Source organism: Gorilla gorilla, chromosome 3, assembly GCF_029281585.2.
Source record: "Gorilla gorilla gorilla isolate KB3781 chromosome 3, NHGRI_mGorGor1-v2.1_pri, whole genome shotgun sequence".
Lineage (NCBI taxonomy): Eukaryota > Metazoa > Chordata > Mammalia > Primates > Hominidae > Gorilla > Gorilla gorilla.
Window position 1 is genome coordinate 197142770 of NC_073227.2, and position 18543 is coordinate 197161312.

The 18543-nt window shown below is 34.8% G+C and overlaps 1 protein-coding gene across 5 annotated transcripts in view; it reads left to right on the forward strand.

The window, feature by feature from the left end:
• Positions 1–18543, forward strand: part of WDR17 (WD repeat domain 17) — a 116084-nt gene that overhangs the window by 91302 nt on the left and 6239 nt on the right. For 3 of the 5 annotated variants that reach the window (XM_019026049.4, XM_055384175.2, XM_019026053.4), the window contains 9 exons: positions 2283–2415; positions 3206–3297; positions 4370–4469; positions 5447–5586; positions 8407–8427; positions 10640–10751; positions 14349–14490; positions 15242–15344; positions 16590–16691. In XM_019026049.4, coding sequence (XP_018881594.3) covers positions 2283–2415; positions 3206–3297; positions 4370–4469; positions 5447–5586; positions 8407–8427; positions 10640–10751; positions 14349–14490; positions 15242–15344; positions 16590–16691 — 945 coding nt within the window. The remainder of the gene's footprint in view (positions 1–2282; positions 2416–3205; positions 3298–4369; positions 4470–5446; positions 5587–8406; positions 8428–10639; positions 10752–14348; positions 14491–15241; positions 15345–16589; positions 16692–18543) is intronic. The other 2 variants (XM_004040656.5, XM_055384173.2) reach the window with 1 other exon arrangement.

Consider the following 18543-nt stretch of genomic DNA (forward strand, 5'->3'; position numbering starts at 1 on the left):
TGCAGAATAAAAATAAACATATTTCGTATTCTATGTGATTATTGACATATTTTATTAGCATCTAGTCATATTAATATGCTACTACGTTGCTTTCTATGTTAGGTATCTGTGAGTTTAAAATGTGGTGTATCCTCAGATAAATTGGAACAAAGGAAACCTGACCAAGATTGGTGTATATGAACTGAGCTATAAAGAATACATAGGAGATAACCAAGTGAAGAGGCTAGAGCAAGCATCCCAGGCTTAGGAAGCAGAGTACAGGAACTCTGAAAGGAGGCTGCTGTAGCTGGAGTGCAGGAGCCAGGGGGAAGTGATGCCAAGGGAAAGTGAAAAGGTAGGCCCAAGCTGGACATTTTAGGGCCTTGTAAACGTAGTAAGCTTTTTTATTGTTTCTTTTTCCTAAGAGGAACACAAGACATTAAAGGGTTTTAATTTTAAACAGGGTAGAAAGTGATGTGATCACTTCTTCATTTAGAATATCCGCACAAGCTAAAATATCAAGAACAGATTAGAGAAGGTCAATAGCAGATATGAGGAGGCCAGTTAGAAGGCAATTAGAATAGCTGAGTCAAGAGACAGCAGTAGTGTGGACGCCATATGTAGTGATGTGGGGACTGAGAAAAGTAGACAAATTTGATATATCTAGGAGTTAAAAGTAACTGGATTTGGTAATAGAGATGAGGAAGGTATAACGTAATTTTTAGGTTTTAGGTTTGAAAAACTGGATAGAAGCTGTTGCTAATCACTGGGATTTAAAAACAAACAACTAAAACAACAACAGCAAAACCATTAGAAGAGGATTTGAATCAAATGGCACAAAGATCATTAGTTCTCTTTGGACATGTTGAGCTTGAAGTTCCTTGTGATTTTAGTGGCATTGTTCAATAGCCAGTCTTGATTTTGTAGCCCAAAGAAGAAATCTGGATCACATGGAGGTTATTGTTGATCTTAGTAAGAGCTGTTTTGGTAGAAAGAAGGAGACTGAAGCAAGATTAGAATAGATTTAGTGGGGAAGGAAAAGGAGGAGGCAAATGGGAATACACAAAACTCTTCCAAGTCTATTTCATTTATCTTTGAAAGCCAACTCCTGATTTTCTCTGCCTCTTAGCCCATGTAGCTGCCAGAAAGTGGTCTCTCCACAACTCCTGCGTTTATGCTTTATAGATCCAGCCATTCATCCAGATTGGCAGTCTCTCAATCATAGTTTCAAATGCCCAGGGAAGTAGATTATTATTTCTAACCAGCTTCTTTCTAAACAGCTATAACAAGAAAATCAAAGTCACATAGTAAAAACATAGCTGTTGAGGAATACTTCGATGACTCTATGAAATTGGAGACTGTTAACAGTGAGCTGGCAAATATCATGAAAAATATTTTCCATTTTCAGCATGAAAAATATCTGCTACCCCTACCCAAAGATTAAAAATTGAATTCTGGTTTAATGTAAATGCTAGCATAAATTAAATAGACCAGGTTATTTTTAAACAAAACTGAGGTTAAACATTGAGGGCAGAATTAGCTAGGGGGTTAGTCATTGAGAAAATACCTGAGACTTAGATGGGAAGATACACACACACACACGCACACACACACACACATACACACACACACACAAATGGAGAGAGAGAGAGAGAGAGAAATGGGTGCAGAGAGACAGACAGATTACAGAAACAGACACATGTACACCCTTCACAGTCTCTAAGATTACCATCCCCTTTCTCCCTTCACATGTCTGGAACATTATTTTTCTTTCATCTTCCTCACTTAGGGCCCTTAAGATATTCTACATTTTATTGTTAATATTTATGTTTCTATATTCTCCATCTTAGTGATTTTTAAGCTACTTGAGTTTCAAGCCCCTCTATTCATTGTTATGCTTCCTAAAACAATTAAAATTATCTGTCTTTAACAATGTAGATACCCACATATTTGCTTAATCCACCTGATATCCTATCACACGTATCTTGTATAAAACATATTTTTGAATAAATTAATTGCCCATTTTAATAGATAAACTACATTGATTTTAAGATCTAAAATGTTCAGGCATATTTTATGTCATGTTCTAAAGACAAACAAGTACCTATAGTATTTATTATTTCATACAACTTTTATCTGCCTTCCACATGTAATTTGATTATAAAATGTCTTTTTTAAAAGTGGTATGCCAAAGGGCTTTATGAAATCTGCTACAAATTTTAGCCATACTTTCAGAAAATCTCAATTCACCTAAAAACCTTCAAAATAATATATTGTTTAAAAAACTGTCCTTATTTTATTAGGAGAGCTGACCAATTAATCCAGGAAGATAAGGATGATGTCATTCCATACTGCATAGCCATTGGTGATGTGAAAAAGCTAGTCCATTTTTTCATGTCAAGAGGTCAGCTTAAAGAAGCTCTGCTTGTTGCACAGGTAAAACCACAGAACTACCCCAGTCACATACATGGATGGGTGAGCAAGTAGAAGGGAGAAGGTTGTGTTGACTGGCTCACCCTTACATAATTGACAAAGTCATAAAGGGCTTGGCTTCTGCCCTCCTCCCTGGCCTTCTTTCTCAACATTTGAGAACATACTATTTTCTGGTCACAGCGCACTTATTTTATTTTATTATTTATTTATTTTTTTGAGATAGAGTCTTGCTCTGTCACCCAGGCTGGAGTGCAATGGCACAATCTCAGCTCACCACAACCTCCACCTCCCAGGTTTAAGTGATTCTCCTGCCTCAGCCTCCCGAGTAGCTGGGATTACAGGCACCCGCCACCATGCCCAGCTAATATTTCTATTTGTAATGGAGATGGGGTTTCACCATGTTGGCCAGGCTGGTCTCAAACTCCTGACCTCAGGTGATCCTCCCCCCTCAGCCTCCCAAAGTTCTGGGATTACAGGCATGAGCCACCACACACAGCCGAACTTATTTTAGATCTTTAAACATACAAGCATCTCTGAACTCTAAACTTTACACATGCTGCTGAATGTTATACACCAAGCATTTGAACAACTTATTTTTAGTAATAATTCACTTGAAGCTTTTTTTGCTACACACAATTAACATCTCATTTCTCCTCAAATTCTAAGATTATCTCCAAATTGTAGTATAAATTTCAAACATTATTTAAGTATACTTTGCTCAAAATCATATTCTGAAATGTGTCAATTATCAACAATTAGCTGAAGAATAATTCAACATTTAATTAAATTCTAGGCTGCTTGTGAAGGAAATATGCAGCCCTTACATGTTTCTGTGCCTAAAGGAGCTTCATATTCTGATGATATCTACAAGGAAGACTTTAATGAGTGAGTGATTTATTTTCTCTGGTTCCATATGTTTTATGGTTGTCTTCCCTTTAGGAATTTTTGAAGTCTCTATAATTCATCCTTCTTTGTATACTGATGACTTGACTGCCTCAACCGCATTCCTCACCATGATCCAGTTCCATACAGCATTTACTCCTAGATGAACAGGGAAATTTCAGGCATGGAGACTCTGTTTATACACAGTTTATATAGCTTTCAGAAAAGCAAAATGCATTTTACTAGAGAGATTGCAAGTAAGGCACCTAAACACTTAGAAACTAATCAAACCTATTGGAGAGGACCAATGATGAAAATAAGATAGACTGCTTATTAATGTTTTACTCTAAAGTTAGTGTATGTAAGTTCACAGTAACGTAGTTTATAATCCCATGACCCCAGTATTGGTATCTAGAATAATGTTTGGTCCTCTTTTAAAGAAGAAATCCTGATAGTTATTTTAAAAAAGAAATGGAAATGAGAATTTTTCAGCCTTCCAACCTTTTTTTAATCCAGTAGTCTGCCTTCCCCCATCCTTTCTATTTTCTCCTATTATTAAGCTAGAAAATAGGATATTTAAACTTTTAAGACACTCATCAAGTAGAAGAGGATCATGAAATGTTAAGCAAATAATGTGTTGGGAATATTGTATTCTTGCCTGGATCTTTACTGCCATTCTCTGCCATTTCTAAACTTGACATTTTAAAAAGCTAACACATGCTAGCTGTATTTTGGACACCACCTAAATTTCTCAAAATTTCAATTTGACCTGTAATTCTTCTACGCTTAACTTCCCCTGTGGCTGAATCATAAATTGTCCAATGCAGGATGGTAAGCTTTTAAAATCAGGCTTCTTTTCTGACAGTTGTGGGGATAGAGGGAGATAGAGGCTTATCAGACCATATACTTGTAAAGACCACTTTCCTGATTTATTTTTTCCAAAAACAAATCTTTAAAGCAAGCATGTCAAATTAAAATTTATTTGGTCTTTTTATCATACCTTTTAAAAAGTATTGGTTTGCTTTTATAATGGAATACTTGTGTTTATATAGAATACACATTTTTTTCTTTCTAGAGTCCTGCACAAAGTCAGTAAAGAACTGGCAGAATGGTATTTTCAAGATGGTCGAGCAGTACTAGCCGCATGTTGCCATCTTGCCATAGATAATATTGAGGTATGACATTTAAAACTGGTTTATGTGAATGAAAAGTTTTTTAAATATGTCATGGTGTTTGAGAGGAAAAGATATGGTGACTTTCTGTGTGAGATCTGGTTTTGCATGTCTTCGAAGCCTGAGTAATTAAGTAATTACATTCCTAATTAGCACACATAAACTATCAGCTCTTGTTTTAAGCACACATAGACTGTGAGCTCTTGTTTTCTTTTATGTCTACCATGAGACACATATTTATAACAACCTTGTTTTAAACATTTCAACATATATGAGAAGCGCCAGTGTAGTAAAGGGAAGAATCACTGGACGTAGACACAAAATATCTGAGTCTTTTCTCACACATACTGACTTTGGGCACGTCATTTAACCCTCAGAATCTCAAATGTCTTCAATTCTAAAATGAAAATATGAGTACCTCCCTTACCTATTTCACATATATTTGTTAGGATTATAAGAAAAAATACAAATGAAAGCACTTATTTTTCAGTATATTATTCACAAGTTATATTTTTAAGGTACTTTCCACTTGACTCATTAATTTAATAAGGAAAATGTTAATTAAAGATACAGATTCTATTGTGCATTTATCTTTAGATATATTTGCTTTAGGAAATGATAGATAACTGTATAATCTTAAAGAAGCTCTTAAAAATTTACATTTTTTTCTGATATGGAGATTGAAGGACATATTGAGAATATCATAGTGTTATTAATTAATTACAAAAATAGAACCAAGGGTTCTAAACTCTTCAATTCTGACCTGAAAAAAATTTCTGAATGTCTCATTAATAACTTTTCCCTCTGAAAATTGCAATTACGCTTACATAGCTACTTTATAGGAATATTACAGTCAATATTTTATAAGAATAATTGATTTATAGGTTAATACTGCTTTATCTGCTTTATGAGCTTGGAGGGGAATGATGATCCTACCCAGCTTCTATGCAACTGAAGAAATTATTTTCTTATTGAGCAAGCTTGCTATGGCATACCTGATTCGCGGAAATGAACTGGAGTTGGCAGTCTGTGTGGGCACAGTACTAGGAGAGTCTGCAGCACCAGCAACCCACTATGCCTTAGAATTACTGGCAAGAAAGTGCATGATGATTTCAGTATGGTAAGAATTTTGAAATTCAAAGAATAATTTCATAGTGATGGAATACATTTTTAAAACATTATAAATTCCATTTGATAAGATATGCATTGGGAGAATATAGGATCACCTTGTTTATAAAGGATAAGATTGTGGAAGGAAATAATGATATAACAATGTCATAATGATGAGAACTATCATGGTTGTATAATGAAATCTGCCATGATCCATTCTGAAGTAGCCTAGTTGTAATTCCGTAGTGTTTCAAGCACTTAAAGTATCATGAGACAACAAATGTGCTCTTCTTAAGATGATCAGAACACATATTCCCACATCTTAAAATTCTGCATATCTACACTTTTTCTTGTCAGATCTTGTGTCCTATTTTAAATTTGTACAATAAAGTCACTTATATAAAGCAGCAACAAAAATGGTTTTGCTGGACACTTGAAACAGGACACCTCCCCCAGACTCTGGCAATACCCAAAGAAAGAGACCCTGGGAATTACCTGGGGTAGCCCAGAAATCCAGGGCAAAGCAATTCCAGCTCATATCTGCAGAGCCCTGGCCTTAAGTCAAACAATCCATTATTACGGAGGCTCTATTAGGAAATATGGGATTCCGTCATTCCTTAGATGTTTATTGAATAAAGATTATTTTAGATTTTTATCTTTTCTTTCTCTCAAATACTTAGGACCTCAAGAAGTTTCTAAATGAATTCGTTTATCAGGACTATGACCTTTCCCCATTGCAAGTCCCATGCACACACACACCACCCTGGAGGTGGAGCTATACAGATGACTATAACTATTGAACACAACAGGTGGTAATGATAATAATGAATGCTAATTAACACTTCTATACTGTTTACTCTGTGCCAAGCACGATTTTAAGTACTTTATATGTAAAAATGCACTAGGTTCTATGTGGTAGGTTTTAATTTTCCTGAGGTCACAGTAAGTGGTAGAGCCAAGATTCAAAGCTACATAAATCAGCTCTGAAGTTTGCATTCTTAACTGTCAGACTACTTGGGGTGAGCATCCCTAATCCAAAAATCCAAAATCCAAAATGCTTCAAAATCCAAAACCTTTCAGGTGTTGGCATGACAATCATAAGTGGAAAATTCCACATGAAAGTACTTAACACAAAAATTTGTTTAATGCACAAATTATTAAAAATATTTTATAAATTACCTTCAGGCTGTGTGGATAAGGTATATATGAAACATAAATACATTTTGTATTTAGACTTGGGTCCCATCCCTTAGATATCTTATTATGTATATGCAAATATTCCAAAATCCAAAAAAGTCTGAAATCTGAAACACCTTTGGTCCCAAGCGTTTCAGATGAGGGATACCCAACCTGTACCACTTTCTTATCTGCAGCCAACTCGGGAAAAGAACAACACTTACATTCTTCTTTTTTGTCTGAATCTGAAGGTTTTATAGTGAATCAGGAATTTCAAAGTTGTTTTAAGTTTTACATATATCTTACAGTAATGTAAGAGCTCCCTTCCCCCACTAAAATGTAGTAGTACCCTACCATCAGTTTCAGACTTCAGTATACTTAATGGTGACTCTCCTCTGAGAGTATCTAGTTATCTCTCTATCAAGAGCTATAATAATCAATTACCTAGGGACTTGCCTTCGTCTCAAAGCATGAAGCCTAATTCAAATTATTTATTCATGAAGGTGGCTGATTTCATGCTAAAAGTCATCATCAGATGAAAGGGGATTTGTTTTTAAAAAGTGAAGGCAAAAAGCAGTGAAGGCCAAGCACAGTGGCTCACGCCTGTAATCCCAGCACTTTGTGAGGCCAAGGTGGGTGGATCACCTGAGGTCAGGAGTTCAAGACCAGCCTCGCCAACATGGTGAAACCCCATCTCTAAAATACGAAAAAAAAAAAAAAAAAAGTTACTAAAAATACAAAAATAAAAAATAAAAAAATTAGCCAGGCATGGTGGCAGGCGCCTGTAATACCATCTACTTGGGAGTCTGAGGCAGGAGAATCACTTGAACTCAGGCGATGGAGGTTGCAGTCAGCCAAGATCATGCCACTGCACTCCAGCCTGGGCAACAAGAGTGAAACTTCGTCTCAAGGAAAAAAAAAAAATTGGCAGCAAAAGAGAAATACAGTATACAGTTGACCCTTGAACAATATGAGGGTTAGGGGTGCCAACCCCCCAAGCAGTCCAAAATCCATCTATATCTTCTAACTCCCTCAAAGCTTAACTACTAATAGCCTACTGTTAACTGGAAGCCTTACTGATAACATTAACAGTCAATTAACAGATATTTTATATCCTTTATGTATTATATACTGTATTCTTACAATAAAGTAAACTGGAGAAGAGAAAATGTTATTAAGAAAATCGTAAGGAAGAGAAATCAATGTACTATGCATTAAGTGGAAGTGGGTCATCATGAAGGTCTTCGTCTACATCTGCTTCCTACTGAGCAGTGCAAACTCATAACATTGTATGTTACATAGCATGATTAAACATTTCTCAATTAACTATGTCTTAATTACTTTTAAGAAAAAACAAACTTCTTCCTTGTAACGCCCCCACCCCAACAATTCTTTTTTAATATATCCGTAGATATGTGTAACAGAAACTAGGAAACAGTTTAAATGTGGTGCTGATTAGCTTTACTTTCAGGAGAAAGCTGTAATCCTCCTGGCTATTAGTAGAGCTGCACAGATTTTTTAAAAGATAGCTACATCATTTATAAAGATGTGCATAATTTATAAACAGCTCTTTTTTTACATTTACTGTAAAAGTCTGTTTCTTTGTGGTATTCATCGTATAATCATGGTATTCATATTTAATATTTTCCTTTAGCTTTCCATCTGTTGGATACAGGTATTATCTACTTTTATTTAAGAACATATTCCTTTAAAATGTGTATACTCCTTTATTTTATTATTTGAATACTATCTCTGTATTAAGAAATATTTATCAACTATTTTCACATTGTTTTATGGTATGCCAATTCACGTGTAATTTATAGCACATGAAACCTGACTACAAAGTAATGAGAAAAGTTCCTATAATCACTCATGATTTTATACTTAAAAGTTGTACAATAAATGAACTGTGATTTCCTGCAATACCAAATAATAGCTAACTCAGCTAAGCAGAATGAAATATCTCTTCTGATAGTGAAATTTTATATTTTAGATCATTCACTTGGTCTATATCATTTTTATATGTACATTTTTCCCCATTTGTGTACTGAACTCTCAAAAAAGAGTGAATTTGATTAACACTGAAGGAAATTAGCTGGCCTTGCTAAAATTTCACTGTATGAAGATGTAATTCTACATTAAGAAAGTCAAATTTTGTCTATAGTTCAATGAAGTTTGAATAGAATTTTAGCACAGCTATTTTATACACAGTAAAAACAAATGATAATTTCTATATTTTCATGGACATTATTTAAAACTATTAAATTTTGATAAGAGGAAACACATGACATCATTCATACATTTTAGCATGAACAGCTAAGCTACTCTAACTTGGAACCTGCCCAATGTAATAGAAAATGTGGCAGTTTGGAAAGATATTATGTGTAATTTTTAATGGCTAGAGGAAAATAATATGAAAAATTATTGTCATCTTTTATCAATTCTCTTTTGACATTATCTAGAAAACTATTTATTAGTAAAATGATGAGTTATCAAAATATTTTATGTAAAAAACTTCACTAAAGTTTTTCTTTTTCTAAAAACATTAAAGTAAGCCTAATTGAAAATGTTACTGTCCTGATAGTTTGTGACGTGTGTGTATTTTTTATTTTTAGTAAAACTTTGGATTTCACACCAGAGCTTGCCAATTGTCTTTATTCCTATTCTATATTCATTATATTCTTAATTAAGTACCTCTTAAGTTTTAAAAAAGAATTGATTTACTTAAATGATTAATGTAGATTTTACTGACGTTTTCACAAAGAAGATGAAGTATAGGGTTTTACTCCCAGAGGCCCCAGCACACAGCTTCATAAATTCTTATGTCAAATATCTCCTATTCTAATGTCACCTCTTCTGTATGGCTGTATATCAATTTTTTAAAAACAATGTCTTGAATTATTGAAAGTTAAGTGTTTCCTCAGTTATGATGTATGCATCCATTTACTCCTCACCTAGTGATTTGAAGAGGATTTTACAGAAAATATTTTAATATAAATCTTCTAAGTACATACCATTTTATATTTTTAAAACCCTCAGTTGCTTTAGTCCACTGATTGGATCTTTAATAAGTAAATAGGCCGGTCTCGGTGGCTCATGCCTGTAATCCCAACACTTTGGGAGGCCAAGGTGGGTGGATCACTTGAAGCCAGGAGTTTGAGATCAGCCTGGCCAACATGGTGAAACCCTGTCTCTACTAAAAATACAAAAATTGCCCAGGCATGGTGGCGCACGCCTGTAATCCCAGCTACTCAGGAGGCTGAGGCACAAAAATTGCTTGAACCCAGGAGGCAAAGGTTGCAGTGAGCTGAGATTGCACCACTGCACTCCAGCCTGGGCGACAGAGGGAATGAGACTATGCCTCAAAAGAAAAAAAAAAATGGAAATAAGAAAACTATCTTTAATTTCCACTTATCATTTAAGAAATATGTGGGATACCCAAAATTATGAACTTAACTCAATATTCTACTGGTTTCACTGATCTGGCTGATACAATTTATCAATATTGACAAGCATAACAAAAGTTGACAAGAGTTAACTTTCACAATGTTTGCTTTATAATTCACTCCAAAGAACATATTCAAAACTACTTAGATTAGAGAATTATTCTGTAATGATAAAATTAATTATAAGCATGTTAAGACTCATGTATGTAAAGTTTAGTTTTTAATATTTAGGAATTTATAAATACATTTGTTGTTCGTGACCTTTGGTTTGGGTAATCTGCATTTACAGTAGTTTCATAATTAAGTAGGCTATTAATACTGTTTGTGTAAATTGAAAAGCAAGAGTGGTATATTATTTGAATTGCCCTTCTTTGAGATAGTTATGAATGTTATTTTTAAATCTTCTCCTCAATGAAGTGTCCCCTTTTGTTACGTTAACAGGAATTTGGCAGCTGATCTTCTGATGATGATTCCTGATAATGAACTACATTTAATAAAACTCTGTGCTTTCTACCCAGGATGTACTGAAGAGATAAATGACCTTCATGATAAGGTATGCTGATGATGTTAAATATTCTGGTTTGGAATGCAGTGCTATGATTTAATTAATTGTAGGTTCAAGCAAATAGAGATGCATGCAGAGAAACAAATGTATGGTCCCTTTGGGATACCTACAAGTACAACAAAAATGTTGTACAATAGGAAGTAACATTTACTGAACTTCTGCTATGTGCTTGGCACTCTTCTAAATCTTTACATGTATTTGTATCTTCATTCTCATAAAACTTTGAAAAGCAGGGGATAATTATACAAAGAAAACTCAGAGAAGGTAAGGAATTTGCCCAAATTAGTTAGCGGTGGAGTGAGAATTTCAAGTTCAGCAAGTCTAACTCCAAATCCCAAGTGTTTTCCACTGTACACTTTGCATATTGAAGTATGTTGTAGGATAAATTTTTAAAATAGACAACTTAGAATCCTTAAAAGAATTAATGAAATATAATGAAATTTACATGCATTTTTCCAAAGTGCTTTAAAAATACTCATCTGCAGAATATAGGAATCTGTGCATCAATATTATATACAAAAACAACCAAAATGTTCAATAGGAAAATTATTTATATTAAATTACAGTACTTTTCTATATTTCAGTGCTATTAATCCATTAAAAATCATGAAGCTCTATTTTTATTGGCAAGATACATGGCTATGAAACAGTTAAATAGAAAGCAGATCACAAAACTATGCATATGCCATATGATTTTGGTTTGAAAATAAATGTGAATGTACGTATTTATTTATGTTTATAGCATATTTAGAAGGATACAGTTTCTTTTAAGAAAATGATAAGATATAAGTACAGTATTTTCTCATCTTGAACTTCTAAAATAATGAAGTTTTTCACTTATTTGAACCGTGATTTTTTTTATCCCTAGTGGGTGAGTATCCCTATTCATTAAGCAACAGATATTTTCTGAGTATTGTATTAATACAGACTGGTCAAAAGTGTGTGTGAATGACAATGTGTGGGTGGATATGTGTATGTGAATGTGTTTGTGTAGAGACGCGGAAAATACTTGTGAAAGGATAAATGTCCAAAATTACCAGTGGGTTGTGAGATGATGGGATATTTTAACTACTTTATACACTTTGTAGTCTGTGAATTATTTTTTTTAAAAGCTGTGCTTTGTTTTTTTAACATGACAACTAAAAGCTATTTTACATTGAAATTAAAATGCATATGAAAGAAAGTAGGAGTTTTTTAATTATACATTAACTGGTAGTGTTTGAATGTACACTAACAGATATTCTCTGAGGCAGAAGGTGCAGATGTTAATATCAAGACTCAGAGAGGCTAAATGGCTTGTCTAAGCTTTAAGACTTAAACTAATGACCTCACTTATTATTTTCAGATTTTAAAGATGTTTCCATACATATATGCTCTTAATTCAAATAATTTTATTTATATCATTTAGGACAACTTTAATAAGAAAACCACACTAGTAATAGGAAAAATTTAGTATATGTACTATTTTTTTATTCCTATAAACTTTACTAACATTGTTGTCAAATCAATTATTTTTTCTTTTTTTTTTTTTTTTTTGACATCGAATTTCACTTTTGTTGCCCAGGCTGGAGTGCAATGGCACGAGCTCGGATCAGTGCAACCTCTGCCTGCTGGGTTCAAGCGATTCTCCTGCCCCACCCTCCCAAGTAGCTGGGATTACAGGCATGCACCATCACACCCAGCTAACTTTGTATTTTTAGTAGAGACAGGGTTTCACCATGTTGGTCAGCCTAGTCTCAAACTCCTGACCTCAGGTGTTCCACCCGCCTCAGCCTCCCAAAGTGTTGGCATTACAGGCATGAGCCACCACGCCTGGCCAAATCAATTATTTTCTAGTGCAAGCTACACACAGTAGAAGAATATAGGCAGTTAGCTAAGACCGCTTTTAATGATAGGGCTAGAATATTATTCACCTCGTCTTTTCATCACACATTCTAAAAGGATATAATTAGACTTTCTGTTCAGACTTCATTAATATCTTTTTAGAAAGACTAGTGAGTATGTGTAAAAGTTTTAATAACTGAACAATTTCACAAGTACAGATGCTCCTCGACTTACCATGGGGTTACAATGGGTAAATCTATCATAAGTCAAAAATATTCTAAGTCAAAAATACATTTAACACACCTAACCTACCAAACATCATAGCTTAACCTAGCCTTCCTTAAACGTGCTCAGAACACTTACATTAGGCTACAGTTGGACAAAGTCATCTAACACAAAGCCTATTTCATAATATCTCATGTAATTTAATGAATACCGTACAAAAAGTGAAAAACAGAATGGTGGTGTGGGTACTCACAGTACAGTTTCTACTGAATGCATGTTGCTTTTACACTACCATAAAGTCAAAACATAAGTTGGGGACTGTCTATAACACTAAAAACTATATATTCACATATGAGGTACTTATATAACTTTTAGAATTTTAAAATATATAGGATAAAAATTACAAGGATGATCATCTTACTCTTTCTTCTTCTTATAGTCTATTTAAAAATGATATTTAAATGGGACTGATTTCTTATTTCCTCTATGCTATGAGCATATATCAAAGTGAAGAACCTATGTCTCTATCTAGCCAAGCACGGTACCTACCCTATAGTAGTTGCTTCATAAATAACTGGCATTTCATGAATAAGGATGGGGAAACAATATCAAATGTTATATATATGAGAGCCCCGTTAATTCAGTTTGTTGCAATTTGTTGGAGAGAGAGATTGAGATGTAAAATGTTCATTTTACCTAATTTTTAAATAAGAAATTTGAAATGATTAAATGAATGTATTAATAAATAAATTGAAACAAACCATGAAACTATTTTATCCACATTGTTTAGCAACAAACTTGAACATTTAAGCTTCAACAGTTATAAACACATCAGAATTTGATATAAAAGGTAACTTAATGCTTACCTACATTATAAGGAAGCAGACCAACTTACTTGAGAGAGGATCAGACTCTCAGTTTTAACAGAAAAAGAATTTTTTTTTAATGGGGAATGTGGCTTTTTATTTTATAGTAATGAAATTTCATGGATGAAAAAATCTCCATTTCATGGCATTTCAAAATGTCAAAGCTAAAAACTTTTAGAGCTTCTACATTTTTTGTGTCTCTGAAATAAGGTTGCTTTGTTTCAAAAGCCAAGTGACGTTAAATTACAGCATAGAGGACATGTAATAATGCACACCCGTTATGTTTGGTGCATTTAATGTCGTTTTTGCGCCGTTATGGTCAGTATATTTTTTCTAACATAATTAATTTCATCATTTGGGTGCTAAATGGCATTTGTGGGTACTAATTCCAGTATCACAATCAGGACAATTTACTTCTATTTCTTTTATTAGGTATTTGTGTGATGGAAAACTACTAATTCATTAACTAATATCCCCTCTTACTGTTTTTAGATCTTAAAGGTATTTCCATAAATATATTCTCTTAATTCAAATAATTTCATTTACATCTATTTTAGACAACTTTAATAAGAAAGCCATACTAGGAAAGCTGAAAGTATTTTGTGCTTACACTATTGCTTTTATCCCTTTGAATTTTAGTAACATTGTTTTCAAATCAATTATTTTCTAGTGTAAGCTACCCACAGTGGAAGAATGTATGCAGTTAGCTGAGACAGCCCATGCAGATGACAATATATTTGAAACTGTAAAATATTACTTGTTAAGTCAAGAACCTGAAAAAGCCCTTCCTATTGGTATTAGCTTTGTTAAAGGTAAGTAATTAGTTGGTAGTAGAATTTTAAATATACTCATTTATTTGATCTTTGTTTTCATATTGATGATTGTTTTAATTCATTTTTGCATTGCTATAAAGAAATACCTGAGGCTGGGTAATTTATAAAGAAAGTAGATTTATTGGCTCATGGTTCTGCAGGCTGTACCGGAAGCATGGCACTGGTATCTGCTCAGCTTCAGGTGAGGCCTCAGGAAACTTTTAGTCATGGCAGAAGGTGGTACAGGAGCAGGCATATCACTTGGTGAGAGCAGGGGCAGGGAGAAGGGATGAAGAGAGAGAGGAAGGGAGGTGCCACACTCTTAAACACTCAGATCTCGTGCGGACTCAGAACAAGAATTCACTCATCACCAAGGGGATTGCACTAAGCCATTCATGAGGAATCCACCTCCGTAATCCAAACACCTCCCTACTCCAACATTGGGGATTACATTTCAACAAGAGCTCTAGAGAGGACGAACATCCAAACTATATCAATGATCAACCTTAAAATCAAGAACTAGTCATCCTAAATTTAAAAAGGAGAGCGATGCTGATGTGAAATATGGCATCTCTTCTGATTTTATGGTATGGGGACCTGAGAGAGGATAAATAGGAAAATACTTGTGATCTAGAAAATAAAGAGCTAAGTAGGACTGACTGACAGAAAATTAATTATATAAGTTAAAAATGGATGAATAAATTTTGAGACTGTTATTTAATGAATCTTCCATCTGGTTTAATTTTTCCAGAATACATCAGTAGCTCAGACTGGACTTTGGATACCATATACCCTGTTCTTGATCTACTGAGCTATATTCGTACTGAAAAATTACTCTTGCATACGTGTACTGAGTGAGTATTTTTTCTGCAAAATATATAAGTGAATCTATTTGATAAATTTAAAGTGGCTCCATTGTTTTTGGTATTCAGATCGGGAAATAGGATTATCTTGGACAGGTAGCTACACTTGTAGAAATATCGTATTTTTGTTTGTTATATATTTTTTTCTTTGTTTTGAGACGAGGTCTTGCTCTGTCGCCCAGGCTGGAATGCAGTGGCGTGATCTCAGCTCACTGCAAGCTCCGCCTCCTGGGTTCACGCCGTTCTCCTGCCTCAGCCTCCCACGTAGCTGGTACTACAGGCGCCTGCCACCATGCCTGGCTAATTTTTGTATTTTTAGTAGAGACGGGGTTTTACCATGTTGGCCAGGATGGTCTCCATCTCCTGACCTCGTGATCCACCCACCTCGGCCTCCCAAAGTGCTGGGATTACAGGCATGAGCCACTGCGCCCGGCCGTTTGTTATGTTTTTAAGAAAAAAAATGTAGAGGTCAACTTGAAACAGAGTATTAAATATTAGTGGTCCCACTTAATAATATCTAGTATGTGTATGTTTATATATGTACACACACATGCACACCTGGTTTAAAGAAAGCAAGTTCGAAGCTTTTGGACCTCAAGTCCTTAAGAAACTCATGGTCATATTTGTTAAATATCCATTGTATGCAAAGCACCATACTGAGCTTGTGGGAAAGAAGTAAAATTGCTGGAAAGTACAAAATAGACATCATCCCTGGATTCAGGTACTATTAAAAGACATTATTATCTATATAACTAAAGCCCTGAGACTCTTGTATAATTTACAAGAGAGGCTTTGGGCTCTTTTTATTTTAAAGCCTAAATGGAAAAAATGATGCAGCAGCCTGGGAGACTGGCTAACTCCCTCAGCAAGAATGCAGAAGACGTTCTTTACTGTGAGTCTACACGGTATTCCAGGACTCCCTCCACCTGACCAAAGGAGCTATTTAGGGATAAATTACATGAAGAAACAGCCAGGAAATACAGAACAACAAGCAGGCAACAGTGAAATACTATTTAAATATGCTTATTTTGTAGTCTAATTGATGGTATAGCATAAATATCTGAATAGGAATTAAGAACTGGTGAATAATTTTCCTTAAGTTTAGAAAATTTTCTAAACATATATTGCTATAAATGTCACCTTTCAGAATATATAAAGTACATGAACTGTGTATCAGAGTAATGTTCTATGCCTCAAATTGTGGAATTTATAAAAAATAAATATATTCTCTTTTAGAGCTCGAAATGAGTTGCTGATATTATGTGGTTACATTGGTGCATTACTGGCTATCAGAAGACAGTATCAAAGCATTGTTCCAGCACTTTATGAGCACACAAGGTAAAAAAGGTTTTTTCCTCCATCATGACATTAGAGCAATTTCTCTTGCTAAGATGGATAGTCTCTAAGTGGATTATACAAAGTATCAAATATATTATTACAAGTATCCATCTATTTACTCAGCGTGTGCTTTATAATAAAGCAGCACATAAATTAGGGATGCATTGGGCTGTAAATAATAATAATTTGAATACTAGCTTAAACTCCTAGGGTGTATTGATCTTTCATGTCATGACACTTGAGACAGGCATTCTAAGGCTTTTACTGCCGTGCAGTGATTTCTTCAAGGACCTGATACTCCCTTCTTTCCACTATGACATTTTTGGATTATTTCCTCTTGCTTGAGTATCCCATGGTTAGAAGATAGATGCTAGCCCTCCATGAATTACGACTACATTCTGAGTAGGAAAGAGGTAAGAGTGAAAGAGACCACAAAGGACTTTCTCCTGGCAAGACCATTTTATTCAGGAAGGAAAGTCCTCCTTAGGGTTTTATGCCCACATCTCACTAAAAGAAAATAGGAAACTGAATATTTTAGCTTTTCAATCTCTACAGCAGAAAAGGCAAAGTAAAGGGAGTTTGTAAGTAGCAGGTTACTATTTTAATATTTTATATTCAGGCATAACCTGTTAGCCATACTCCTACATTTTCTAACAACTTGTTTAACTTCAGCCCTTGTACTTAAAACTTCTTATACTATAAAATAAAATCCACGGTGCCTTCCATAAAAACCTACTTCCAAGTCTAGTAGTTAGCTAAATGGCCTAGTAGGTGACCATTTTAACAAATGCAGAGGGTCCGTGGTTAAGCAGTCTTTGTTTGTTTGTTTGTTTGTTTGTTTGTTTGTTTGTTTGTTTTTGAGACGGAGTCCCGCTCTGTCTCCCAGGCTGGAGTGCAGTGGCACAATCTCAGCCCACTGCAACCTCCGCCTCCCAAGTTCACACCATTCTCCTGCCTCAGCCTCCCGAGTAGCTGGGACTACAGGTGCCTGCCACCACGCCCAGCTAATTTTTTCTATTTTTTTTTAGTAGAGACGGGGTTTCACCATGTTAGCCAGGATGGTCTCGATCTCCTGACCTCGTGATCTGCCTGCCTCGGCCTCCCAAAGTGCTGGGATTACAGGCATGAGCCACCATGCCCGGCCGGTTAAGCATTTTTCTGAGTTCATATGTGGCAGAGGATTCTAAGAGAAACAGGTTTTCTCATTCCTAACTTCTCCCTATTGCGTAGGTGAAGCACTAGCTGTCACCTAGTACAAATAAGAAATAATATGGAATTAATACTATCAGCATGCTCAGGGAAAAATCTCTTTCTACATAGGTAGCATAACCAAAATTGGAAAGCAACATTTAACAGTATTAAAAGATATTATAGGAGCAGTAGGATATATCACATAGATGTAAAATAATGTTTAATATGTTCAGCTATATATAATGATAAAAGTAAAGAGAAAAATTCTTAATTAAGCATTAAATTAATATCAGAAAGAAAAAGAACGGTTTTTATTTGCAAGGGCAGGAGAGACTTGAGAGAATGTGACTAAGTTTAGGGAATGTGTTAGCTTAGAAAGAGAAATTAATAATTTCCTAATATTAAAGAATGTATCGTCTCTGACAATTCCATCTTTGTTGTCTTGCTGCTTATAATTATTTTCTTGACCCACTAAATATGTGAGTCCCCAAAGTTTCATTCTCTCGTCCTCTGCTTCTCTTTTTCCTCCTCTCCATCCCACTCTCCTCCCACGGCTCCACTCCCTCCCGTCTCCTTTCTATACGGTGTCCTTCAGAAACCTCACCACTTTCTAGCTTCACCTATCACCTCTATGGAGGTAACTCAGTGTCTTATATTCAGG